Source organism: Genypterus blacodes, unplaced genomic scaffold, assembly GCF_046128005.1.
Source record: "Genypterus blacodes isolate CSIRO-AG114 ecotype Tasmania unplaced genomic scaffold, CSIRO-AGI_Gbla_v1 ptg000154l_1, whole genome shotgun sequence".
Classification (NCBI taxonomy): domain Eukaryota; kingdom Metazoa; phylum Chordata; class Actinopteri; order Ophidiiformes; family Ophidiidae; genus Genypterus; species Genypterus blacodes.
The window spans coordinates 2,497,011-2,510,072 of NW_027466956.1; the positions used below are offsets into that span (position 1 = coordinate 2,497,011).

Consider the following 13,062-nt stretch of genomic DNA (forward strand, 5'->3'; position numbering starts at 1 on the left):
TACCCCTTATTGTGTGTACTTATTATTTGCATGTATCCTTCAATCCTGGAAGTGGTAACAGAGGTGTGGCCTTGAGTCACACATTTGCAGAAATGAGACTCAACTGGATCTGAAGACTTGTAAGTTGACTTTGATACCACTGACTTTCGTTTTGAGACCTTTCCCAGGCCAAAGGTGAAAAGGGCGTTTTTATGGTCATTGCTATGTGGATATTCATTATTTAATTAATTATACAAGTTATCTGGAAAGCAATGCATACAAATGACAATCATCTGTAATTTCTCTCAAATTGGCAATATATTTTTCTCTTGCGGTATATTTGATAGAAGGCACATTTTTACTTGTTTGGGACTTGACATTCAAAGTTATAGACATGGGACTTGGAAAACAATTATCATTCATTGTTTTCATCATCATTAGAAGTTACTTCAAAAGAAAAATATTGTTTTTGTGTCTATTGTTCATTGACGAGATGAATCCTTTCCCTCTTATAACAGTGTGTTACTGTTCCCTGTGTAACTACTAATATTAGTACTGCAACCCCCACAACTGCTGCCATTACCACTAATTTATCAACTCTAACTGCTGTCACTACAAAGGGCAATAAAGCTTCTGCTAGTACTGTTACTATCATACCAAGAGCAGCAGTCCAAAGATCACAGATTGGATTTGCTTCCTGCTGAAGTATCTGTGGAAAGTTACTGGGCTCGCCGTTCTTCAAATGGGTTTATCTATAAATAGAATAAAAGACACTGTAAAATGTGGAATCACATGGAGTAATTAATATAATCAGTTCTACTTCTAGTGGTGTCGTTTTAAATAATGTAATAAGAACCATCACTCAGCGGCTTTGGAAAAAAAAAACTTTATTTGGAAACATTATGGAGAGAAAGAAATAGTTTAAGAATTTTTCATTTCTGAAAATCATTTTTATTAACTATAATACACAGCGGATGAGAGTTGGTTTGTACACCGGTGTGACTAGATGAGAGCAGATCTTACCAACAAATGATAAAGTAGGTTGAATGATTGATGGAAAACTACATTGTGAATGGAAAACTATATTATATTTCTTAAACTAGCAGCTCCTCAAACAAACCCCCCCCCATAAACCTGTGGATGCTGTTTCTATTTTGCTTTGCCCTTGTTCTCTTCAGACTACAGGAGTATCAATCCTTAAAATAAGCTTTTGGCTGCATTGCATTCTTACATTTACATACAAAAATGTACACCTTCGGCGAGTTTGACTAGTGTTGAGGGTTGAACAGACAGAATAAGGGCATAGGAGAGGAACGTCTGGAATGGGAGAGGATCCCTGGGTGCCTATAGTTTTTTCTGACTGATTCCTCCCTTTTGCTGATACTGCATCAGAATGACTCTATTCAGTCTTTAGAAAATGTGAGCAGGTCAGAGAGAAATTCATGCATTTAAAACCTCACTGTTGTTTTCTACCGTGCATTTTCTCAAGTGTATAGAAAGATCACAAACTAACACCATTTTGACCAACAAAGGGCTTCTTCTATGATGATTCAGTCAGATCAATGAGGTCTTCTCCTTTATTTCCCAAGGGCACTGTCAGGCTGTGTTCAGACCAGAAGGGTTTCTCTTTGGTCTGAATAAGGACTGAACTGTTTGAATGTTGCATAACCTCTTGGTTTGGTTTGGTGTCACATTGGAAAAAAAACCCATGCAAACCAAAATACAACAACCAAAATCATGCAAAAACACTCTGCTCATTGGTCAGAGATGTCAGGGGGAGTAAAAAAAACATAACAGGAAGTTAACTGTGCTGGAAACAGACAAACATGACAGAATCATCATTACCTTCATCCCCTTTACCTTGAAGACAATGTCTGGAAAACTACATGATCCTAATGCAACTGACCAGACCAAACCACACACACATAGATGTGAGAGAGTCTGTAACTGGTCACATCCCTGACTGACTCCACCCTTGCAGGATTCATTGAATGTTTTGTGAATGGGGATCAGTTGCTCATGTACATAATAACCATCAAACACCCATCACATATCAAGATCCCCCCCTGCCAAGCCAAGGATTTGTTGGTCAAAGTGCTGCAATAGACTCAGATTGTGAAGCTGCGGAATCTGAATTTAGTCCGTATTAATAGTTAGAACTCGTGTGGCCTTTGGATCAATACAAAAAGAATCAGTCTGGGAATTGCTTCTCTTAGCTGCAGAGTCCGAATATTTGTGCCGTCTCAGGTTTTTAACTTACCTGCAGCAGCACAGTAGGGATATAAATGTGTGTATAACTGTGTGCACGCATGGAAAAGGGAAGTTTATCTTAAATCAGGTTCCCGATTAAAGAGTTGGACAAACACACACACTCACCACAACACTTTTGTTAACCTTAATATATATTTTTCCAGCATTTTCCAAAATATGGAAAGCCCATATTCAGATCGCATGTGTCCAGGATTTTAATCACCTTAATCTAAAAGTGCCATCCATGAAGAAAGCCTGAGGAATTTTCATCCGTTTTTTATTTATTATTTTTCCAGATGGGCCGAAGAGGGAAATAAAAGCAACCAGTCTGTTCTCATCACCCCACCCTCCCTTCCACACACAACCACACACACACACACACCCATTCACTCTCACTCAAACACCATTAAAAAAAAAGGAAGAATGAGTTTCTGTCACACCATCAGAATCAAAGAAATATGATTATAGCTTTAGACAGGATTACAGTCCAGTACCCCGCAGTATTTCACTAACTCAGCAATCTCAGCTGCTGATAAATTTATATATATATACTTATATATACTTCTTTCCTTTATTTAGGGAAAACTATTTGACATATAACCAAAAATATGATATTAAGAGTGGATGTCCGAAAAGAAATGCAGAAAATGTGACCGTCCATCTTAATGTTTTTCCTTGTAAATGTTCCCCTGAAACCTAAAGTTGGATAAAATTGATCTGAACAAGAGATCCTTTAGAGATTCAACATCTTTCATTACATTTTTTTTTTTAAAACTTTAAAGTTCATTTTTCACTAAAAAGACATGCAAATGTTTAGTTGCGACAAAACCAACAGAAGAGAGGGACACACTAAATGAAAAGTGAAAAAGCGCGAAGCGTCCTCTGCAAAAGTCAAGGATGCATCCGACCTGGAAGACGCCTCCTCCTCCTCCTCCTCCTCAGACTGAACGGAGACCCAGAATGCATTGTGACGTAGTGGTTGCCTCAAAAATGTGCCATCATGAGGGAGCGGGTGGGGGGTGGGAGAGGGGGTCCTTTCAGAGAGAGACAGTCTTTGCATTTGGAGTGAAAGAGAGAGAAATGTAATAACAGGGATTCTCTTGTGCGAGAGGCTCCGTTATCTTTTACTCAGTCCAATTGTTTTTCCTTTTTTTTTTTTCCCTTAATCCCCTTTTCCCTCTACAAAGACGATACAATCAGGCCACAGGTCAGCCCACACAAATATACCATCACATGTCACGTGTACACACACACACACACACACACACACCAGCACACACACACACACACAGGGTAGAAATCCGACATTACAAAACATAAAAAAAGAAAACAGTCCATTGCAAATGGGAAACACAAAAAAATAACCAAAGCTAACAGAAACAAATGAAATTGGCATGTGGGACCTTTTGACACTGATGGTGCATGTGCTGTCCTTTAGTTCATGTTGTTGGGGAATAATTCAATGTTCTCTATATAACAGTCTTAACCAAAGCACCCCCCCCCCCCTCTAAACTCCAACAAAAAAATCTCTTTTGTGTAAATATACGTCTTATATTTTCACAGGGAAGGTTCTGGCATCTTGACTTCCCACTCCCACCCCTGCCACCACCTCACTGTAATGGGGTCAAAGGTGAGTGGAAGAGGAAGAAATGGTTACTCTGTGCTGAAGGTGTGGAGATCTGCGGGAAGACTCCATGACAAATCATATCAGTGACTCAATCAGTCCACAAATCACGCTACTCAATATCCACTCTTTGAGCCGACCAATCAGCTCGCTGGACAGCCAAACCCACTAACCATTCAACTACGCAGTCAGAAAGAAGTGACGTTAAAACTGAGTTGCAGTCGTGAGGACTATATGTTATAATTTCCCTTCTCTCGTGGACTGGAGCAGCTGGGGCACAGGAGGGCGGGGCCTGTTTGGGGGGGCGGGGCATAAGCAGGGGGATGCAGGGGTGTGGTGCTTGGGGCCTCAGTGTGCTATTCCAACAGCAGAGGACAGGAGGCCCCACCCTCATCCCAGAATCCCCCAGAGCTGCAGTCTGACCCTGAACGATAAGTGTTTCGTGTCATCAGTTCATTGTAAAATAATGGCATCCATCATTCATCTCTAGGTAGTCTCTCAGAAAGGAGCAAATCCTTAAGTGGTTCCAAAATTGGGATATCTAAGGGTTAATTCTCTAATCCAGGACTTGCAGATCAGCTGTGATCGTCTCTAAACCTTAAAGCTTGTTCACTTCTAAATGGATATAATGTGAGTCAGGGGCGAACGGTGGAGGTGGAATTGCACCGACTCACTTTTTCATTTATTTCAATTACCACCCGACACGTGTTTTTGTGATGGTTGGTTGGTTGGTTTCCGGCCAAAATCCGCTGGCAGACGAACAAACATCCGTAGGTTTCCCAGCAAGCTCCTCTCGCTCTTAAATCAACGGGTCATGGTGCAGGGTGTGTTGGATCTGCTGTGGCTGGAGGGGCGGGGGCAGCTGGAGGGGCAGCAGGGCCTCCACCATGTTGTGGCAGTGCGGCGGCGGTGTCCCCTCGCTGCTGGAGCTCTCAGCCACCTCTCCGCCGTGGAAGAAATAGTCGCTCTGCAAGATGAAGGACTCGACTACGGCTTGATTCAACTTGGTGGTTGACAGAGTGTCCTTGTTCTCAAAGTCGGGACGCATGAGAGTGGGCCAGAAGCAGATGGACAAGTTGTCGGCGGTCATCTTGGTGGTCTTGCTGTGCTGGCTCACCCTACGGAGAGAAAAGTTGCATAAACATTGACAAAAATGAGGAAATTAGTAAGTAATTACACATGGCAACACTCAGCATGTCCCGTGTGCTCGTCTTTTCCTTTGCTAGTAGATAAACAATACGGTGGCCATTATTGTTCCCAGCCATTTCTTAAGATTTATTTAATGATTTATTTTACAAACAAAGGGATTCGTTGAAATGATGTGAATTGGTTCATTTGGATTTGTGTAGTTTCAGGAGTTTCCGGCTCATATAAGTTTACAGGATACATCTACACACTACGGTGCCATTTACAGCCGACAACATCCTCCTTAACACAAACAGGTATCAGGTTGAAAACACTGCAGGCGGCACATTCTGTCCGACATGTAGTTCAAGTCTTAGTAATGTCCAACCACAATGAATGAGCAGAAATCAAAGGTGGTTTCCCAACAGATACAGAAGATGTTTCAACTCAGCAAACCCTTACAATGAAATTATTAAGTATTTCCCTTTATTATTAAGTGTTTACCCATCCTCACTATTGAGAGCAAAATCCAACACATTGTATTGTTACGTATTAATATCCCTGTGCTGTGTTCACTGTTTTGAGTTACTGAAGACACACACACACAGACACACAATGAGGACTAGATGCAACATACACATGTGTATATTTTATGTGGGATGATTATGTCTTTCAGCTTGATTTGTTTGATGTGTGTGTGAGTGTGAGTGTGAGTGTGTGTGTGTGTGTGAGTGAGTGAGTGAGTGAGTGAGTGAGTGTGAGCGAGTGTGTGTGAGTGTGTGAGTGTGTGATTGTGAGTGTGTGATTGTGAGTGAGTGAGTGAGTGAGTGTTTGTGAGTGAGTGAGTGAGTGAGTGTGAGCGAGTGAGTGTGAGTGTGTGAGTGTGAGTGTGAGTGAGTGTTTGTGTGAGTGAGTGAGTGAGTGAGTGAGTGTTTGTGTGAGTGTGTGAGTGAGTGTTTGTGTGAGTGAGTGAGTGTTTGTGTGAGTGTGTGAGTGAGTGTTTGTGTGAGTGTGTGAGTGAGTGTTTGTGTGAGTGAGTGAGTGTTTGTGTGAGTGTGTGAGTGAGTGTTTGTGTGAGTGAGTGAGTGTTTGCGTGAGTGAGTGAGTGAGTGAGTGAGTGTTTGTGTGAGTGTGTGTGAGCGAGTGAGTGTGTGAGCGAGTGAGTGTGTGTGAGAGTGTGAGTGTGTGTGTGAGTGAGTGAGTGTTTGTGTGAGTGAGTAAGTGTGTGTGAGCGAGTGAGTGTGTGTGTGAGCGAGTGAGTGTGTAAGTGTGAGTGTGAGTGAGTCAGTGAGTGTTTGTGTGAGTGAGTGAGTGAGTGAGTGAGTGTGTGTGAGTGTGCGAGCGAGCGAGCGTGTGTGAGTGTGTGAGTGTGTGAGTGTGAGAGTGAGTGAGTGAGAGTTTGTGTGAGTGAGTGAGTGTATGTGAGCGAGTGAGTGTGTAAGCGAGTGAGTGTGTGTGAGTGTATGAGTGTGTTAGTGTGAGTGAGTGAGTGAGTGAGTGAGTGAGTGAGTGAGTGAGTGAGTGAGTGAGTGAGTGAGTGAGTGAGTGAGTGAGTGAGTGTGAGCGAGTGAGTGTGTGTGAGTGTGAGTGAGTGAGTGAGTGAGTGAGTCAGACTTATTTACCTGTTGAGATGTGTGATAATGTATTTGAAGACGTGGTAGTTGACAGAGGAAAACTTCTTCACTATCTCCCTTAACACCAGGAGACGCTCAATGTAATCCACAATTTCTGCAAAGTTGAAAAGAGGGGGGAGGAGGGGGGAGAGAGAGAGAGAGGAAGTAAGAGAGACAGAGAGAGAGAGAGAGAGACTTAAGGCAAAAACATTTTACACAAATCTCTTGAGAAAAGAAATTATACTCTGGAAAACAAAAGGTTGCAACACAGCCAACTCCCACACAGTTTGACACAGAAGGACAGGCAGACAGACAGACACAGTGTCAATGAGTATAGAGAGTGCATTTTCTGCATCAACTAAGAAGATGAAGATGTTTGTGTTTAATCTAATAAAGTCAGAAGCAGCATTAAGCAGCTGGTAAAAGGCTGAGATACAGGAGTCTAATTTTCCCCCGAGGCTGCTGAAGCTCACTCTTCCCTCTCTTTCCCTCCAAATCAACCTAACAATAAGGTAAATACAATACCTGGCAATCAATGATGAAAGAAAAACCTCAAATTACAGTTTTGGATATCAGTTTACACATGGAAATCTGCAGAGGTCTGTTTTCTTCATACAAAGTGAGCCTTGTGTAGAAATGAGCTGATCTTCCCTTGAGAATGCTTCACACAGGCTTACTGCTGAAGCTCCCATTCAACCTTATACACACTGCCTGCATTAAATATTTAAGCCTGAATGGGAAATAAACCCTTTTACATTTAGATTTTCACAACAACCTACTCTGACATCGCTGTGACCTTCCTGCTGTCTGTTGCATTTCCTACTTAAATATGAATTCCTAGCTGTACATGTCGACTCCACACTTCATGATATCATGCGATCAATCATCTAAACGAGGAGGGAATAGGTCTTTGACCCTCTAACAGATTTAAGAGGCCAAGGGTCATTACTCCATGCTGTCACATACTGACATTAACCAGAATAATCTAGAGATAGAGTAGTGAGAACAGTTAACTAAGGGACCACTATACTAATCCAAACCATCCATTTACCCATGATTCAGTTGGTCCAGAAGATGTAAGAATACTGTCTACATTCCCACCACACTCAAGTACCACAAAGATGATGGAAATAAGAGCAGTTGAATCAAAACATCACACCACAAAAAGAGTCAGCGTGGAGGAAATCAAGGGGATTTTGTTTTATCTAAATCTTGATCTTGGAACTCTCGGGTGACCTATTGTCCCTCTTGTGCCCCATTGTTGCTGTTGTCAAAATAGCAGTTAGCAAGTTCATGAATCATGCTTTCATTCTGATAACACATTGCTGGTGCTGTAGCTTGGCCAGTGCTCAGCTTGGCCTGTTTCCACTAGCTTGGGAGTTAAGCAAATGAAGCTTCGCCAACTTTAGAGGCATGGATGTTATCTTAACATAGGAAGAACAGGTGTTAATGTTTTAAACCCTCTGGGGTCTGCATTGTTCACTGAAACTTGGATTCAACCTGCATAAATGTTCCAGCTCAATTTGTACTTTGGCATCAAATAATAAAAAAATGTTTTACAGGAGAACCCGGGATTTCAATCTTGTCCATTTGAAGTCTCGATCATTCACATAAAAAAGATCCTAATATCATATTTTGTACTATAAATTGAATTAAATATGAATAGAACCCCATGATGCAGCACTTGGCCAATTTTGCCCATGTCTTATGCTTGTTTTTATGCTTATAACTCTACATATACACTTGACAGAAACAGCAAAGCCACAATTTAAAGTAGACACTATCATCTAAATGAAAATATAGGTCAAGAGAATAACATTTTTCAATAAATAAACATGAGAGGTTCATAGTTTTACTTCAATGAACTTCAACATGACTAATAAAACTCTAGTTCTTTGTTCCAGACTTGTACCAAAATTGATCTTGATGAAAGGACATGAGGCAAACCTCTCCAAAAGTGTACTTTGATTAATATTTGCACAATCGCACATCACAAGATCTTCTTTGTAACTTATTAATAGGTAAGGCAGTGATTAGTGTTTCCTGCTCTGAGTCCAAGTCCAACGCTGTTCCCTGTTGAGCGGACTTCATACCCACGTACCACGAATGTAACGTTTTGCTTGGGGGTTTCCCTTCATGTCTGTTAGTGGGCGTATGCAAAGTCGCCTTGGGCCACTTCTGATTGGTGAGCATGACTTGTACCTGAGGGGCACGGCATGCATTTTTAGAACAATACACGCATCAGTTTGAAGTCTGGATCAGACGTGCTGCATTATGTGAATCCTAAATCGCAGCCTTTGTGATTGGTTAATCAGTTAAACTAGTTTTATGTTGGGGATACTGAACCTACCCAGCGTGACTCCAGAACCACAACCAACCCAGTGGAAAAGAGCAAAGAGAGGACATATTGTACCTTACAGTGGAAACTAAAGCTGGCTAAGGGACTAAACTGCTAGTTCTTTGTTCTTTTGTGCAAAATGAAGTCAAGTTCCAGCGTACCTGAAATCATCTCTGTGGTGGGAAAGGTGTGTGCATGTGTGTACTCTTACTTGCGGCCTCCACCAGTTCTGGGTGCAGGCTGTAGGGGATCAGCGGGTCAGGCAGGTCAGCAAAGAAGGCCTTCAGGGCCCCGGCAACAGCGTTTACAGCTACATCCATGGCTACAAAATCTATACTCTGATCTACAGACGGAGAAGGAGGAAGGAGAGAGAGGATTCTTTTTTAAAACATACATTTCACACCATCTACATCATAACATCAAGGTGTACCTAAAGCTTTTCTGCACTTATACTTTGCATCCTGCTTAATGGTAACTTGATGTTTCATGCAAAACACCAACTTTAAAGGAAAACAGCTCTAAAACGGGACTTATTTTGATCCGGGCAAAATTATACTTCTTGATTATGCTTTATTTTTTCATTCAGATGTTTTACTTTCACCGATTTTGACTAAACCAACCAATTACAGAGACAAAACTGGAGTTGACATTCCAGGTAAATAGAAATTTCACTCAACACAACATCACCTCTAAAAAAACATCTCATAGACATCTTCATAAACGGTACACAATTACCAAATCATGATGAGGCGGAGAGAAAAAAAGAGAAAAAAGGAGCGGGGAAAAGAGGAGAGAGCCCTGAGCTGACATGACAGCTGTCTCAAATTCAGAGAGAAAAAAGAGAATCTAGATAGATGGATTAAGAGAGACAAGGAGATAATTACAGTGAAGGATACAGAGCGGAAAATAAATCATAAATTCATAAATGAAAACAACAAGCTAGCAGAAAGAAGCGCAGGACTAAAAAATGGAAAAATCATTGCTGAAGGTTAAGAGACACAGCACAGGGGGACACAATCGAGGAGAAGCAGGGGGAGAGGTCTCTGCAGCTTCTCTGTTTCTTAATAAAGTTCAATAATAATCAGGCAGTAGCTTCATCCTCCCCGGTAATGAAGCACAACCGCAGCGAGCGTTGAATTCCCAGGGAAGCCTTTCATCACTACTCTGTTCCCCAGCCGGCTTTATTAAATTCACTTATTTCCCCGCAATTTCCATAGAAATAACTTGTGCTGCGGTGAAGGAGCCCACCATCTCCCATTACTGACAGACGAGCTAATTGGCAGTAATGGTACTTTTCGCAGTGATCATCGAGCGGCACTCGTGGAGAACCGGCGCAGTGTTAAGAGCAAAAACAGGAAAATAGAGCCTAAGTAACAGCCTGCAGCGAGCCGGGAGGACAAAACCTGTGAGGACGATTCAAGAGTTTACTTCAGGTGCACGGGAACAGCTGGTACTTTGCACACACTCGGTGGCAAAAGTTCATCTCTGACAGTTCAATCCTGCATTTCTTATTTTGGGAGTTCTCTGTTTTTCTGAATTTGGTCTATGAATTTTTCTGGGTTTATTTTTTAATAATACACAGCTGGAATTAAATCGGAAAATTGCAATTACAGCGAGGAAGGGCTAGAAAGTACAAAGACAAACTCTGTAGGCGGGTCGGGGATCCTTCCCTGTAAGGTTTCTACTGCGTTATCTTTAAGATCACTTAAATGTATATATTATTTTATCTATAATTATTTACTTATAGTAATATTTTTTCTTCCATTTCTTCCATTTTTTGTACTTTACTTTACTCAACTAGGACATTGCCTGTTTTTTGCCCCTTGTGGTTTATTCTTGTTTTTATTGTGAAATTATTTTTTTTTTCGATTCATATATTACTATTTTTAACTTGTGCTGACGTGTTGGAGCACTTTGAGCTGCAGTCGCCGTATGAAAAGTGCTATACACATTAAGTTTATTATTATTATTGATAATAATAAAATGCTTCATAAACCCGACACGGAAGGGCAGCAGTGGCAGGACTCCAAACAAATTTAAAACAGGTGAAGTCAATGAAGTCGTCTACTACACTCATTTATAATGTGAGGTAACGCTTCAACCTTTCACGGCTGCTGTCCACAGGGTCGGTTCATGGCTGCGTACCAATTCTCTCCAAGTACAGTTGGTCTCAATAGGGCTAGACTGTTCTAAAGTGATATACGAAGGGCACAGCAACACCAAACAGCTTAAAAACCCGACAGGGTATAAGAAATGTGTAGGAGGTAATTACTATACAGGAAGACAAAGTGGACGAAGGTATACAATCTGACTCACAATGGCAAATGAACTTCTTATTGAATGTGGAGCAGCTACAATCCTCAACCAGGGAACCCGCTGTGACACACCAGCAGGGAAGGTGAGATGATTTACATTGCTTCCCTGAAAGAATTTAATCTCCCTGCGCAACTGAAGTGACTTTCAAGTGTGAGAGTGGAGCATCTCTGTCTGCCATCAGGTTGTTTAACATGGAAAGTAGAACCTTAGCCTTCAGACATGACAGGAAGGCCCCATTTACGCTTTGCATTAATATGCCCTCATGCACGCCAATGAAAAGTGTAAAGTGCTTGCAGAACAAACTATGCAATCCCATCTGCCTGAACACAAACTAATGTGATCTTGCTTGCATGGTGATCAGATCACTGTCACAATGTTTACACCTGGGACAGATTCTTGAGCTTAAAAATCCACACACGGGTTGAAACATTGACTCCATAACAACAATGATTATTGCGAGTGAGACAAAATATCTCAGTTGTTTCCCTCTGTTTTATCACACAGCTGCAAAATGACCCACAGCTGCTAGTTAAGTGCTCCTAATTTCTGCCTGTGATGCCTTTATTTATCCTAACAGCCACTTTGGCAGGTAACCAGCCAGCATGTGCGACTTTGACTCCAGACAGTAAATCTTTGTGTTCTAGCGCTTCTGCATTGTGGTGAGATTTGGGCTCCATCGCGGGCAGCTGGCACTTTCTTTCTCTGAGGCTTGTATTTATTGCACACGTCAGACAAACCCGCTGCTTGATCAGTAATGTCTGCTCAAAGGGAACCTGAGCTCTTGAACTGAAAGATTTACGTGCACAGGGAAGTCATTTAAAATCTGTGATCATGAGAAACACTGGCTTGTGCTTTGACTCTCCGCTTACACGTGCTTCTTCTTCCAGTTCCCAGGTTGCTGTATATATATTTACGAGGTTCTGCTGTGGGAAAACATGTGCACAGGTGTGTGTGTGTGTGTGTGTGTGTGTGTGTGTGTGTGTGTGTGTGTTACCTTGATCAAACTGTTTCTGGATGTTGTCCTGGTCTGTCTTGTTTCCACTGACTCTGTACAGACCTTCTGCTGTCAAACCTATAAAAACACACAAAAGATGCACATTTTAGTATCAACGTGAACAGATTTGATCCATGTGGGCCTGCAGTTCTGTTATACATCATATGGTGGATCTAAACAGTAAGTTACTTTTTTTACAACCCCATATTGTCTTTGTTACGCCAAGGCTGAGCAGTTTTCGTTCCGTACATTTCAGGCAAATACGTTTCTGTGGTCGACTCGTTCCGTTCATCCATAGTGCAAAAGTATGGGAAACAGCGTTCAGACTCTTACGGGACACAAACATTCTCACTGATAGCCATGATATTCATAACTAAATGCTACGGTAAGCAGGGTTTTCCCTAAGCGATTTCTGGTTATCGCCTAAGCCAAAACAAAAAGAGAGAAAACCCATCCACAAACGTACATAAATATATATTTCTTATAATATTTTGCAAATAAAAAATAATAGGTTTTTCCACACTGCTCAAGCTGAAATGAAAAGACAAACAAAACACACATTTTCCCAAACAGATGAGGGATACGTGGAAAAATTTGTGGATTTAAAGATTTATTATTTGTTATATTTATTATTATTCTTTTCAAGATTTAATTCAATTTATTACGAAGATCATTTTCTCTTGTGTGTATCTGGCATTTTGTCTAGTGATGAAGGAAAGGTTGTATGGATAAAAAAAAGATGAATAGTTTCATTACTTTGTTTTAGGAACTACATTTCAGCCTTTCACCGATGTGAGAGCAATGATTGTTACTAAGCGCATCA

General features: G+C 41.3%; 1 protein-coding gene across 2 annotated transcripts in view; it reads right to left on the reverse strand.

Annotated features, from left to right (window-relative positions):
* Positions 1 to 1,225: 1,225 nt before the first annotated feature.
* arhgap5 (Rho GTPase activating protein 5) overlaps positions 1,226 to 13,062 on the reverse strand; it is a 43,417-nt gene continuing 31,580 nt past the window's right edge. For both annotated transcript variants that reach the window (XM_076166011.1, XM_076166010.1), the window contains exons 4-7: positions 12,240 to 12,317; positions 9,141 to 9,272; positions 6,601 to 6,706; positions 1,226 to 4,971 (exon numbers count right to left, since the gene is read on the reverse strand). In XM_076166011.1, coding sequence (XP_076022126.1) covers positions 4,653 to 4,971; positions 6,601 to 6,706; positions 9,141 to 9,272; positions 12,240 to 12,317 — 635 coding nt within the window. In that variant the 3' untranslated portion in view covers positions 1,226 to 4,652. The remainder of the gene's footprint in view (positions 4,972 to 6,600; positions 6,707 to 9,140; positions 9,273 to 12,239; positions 12,318 to 13,062) is intronic.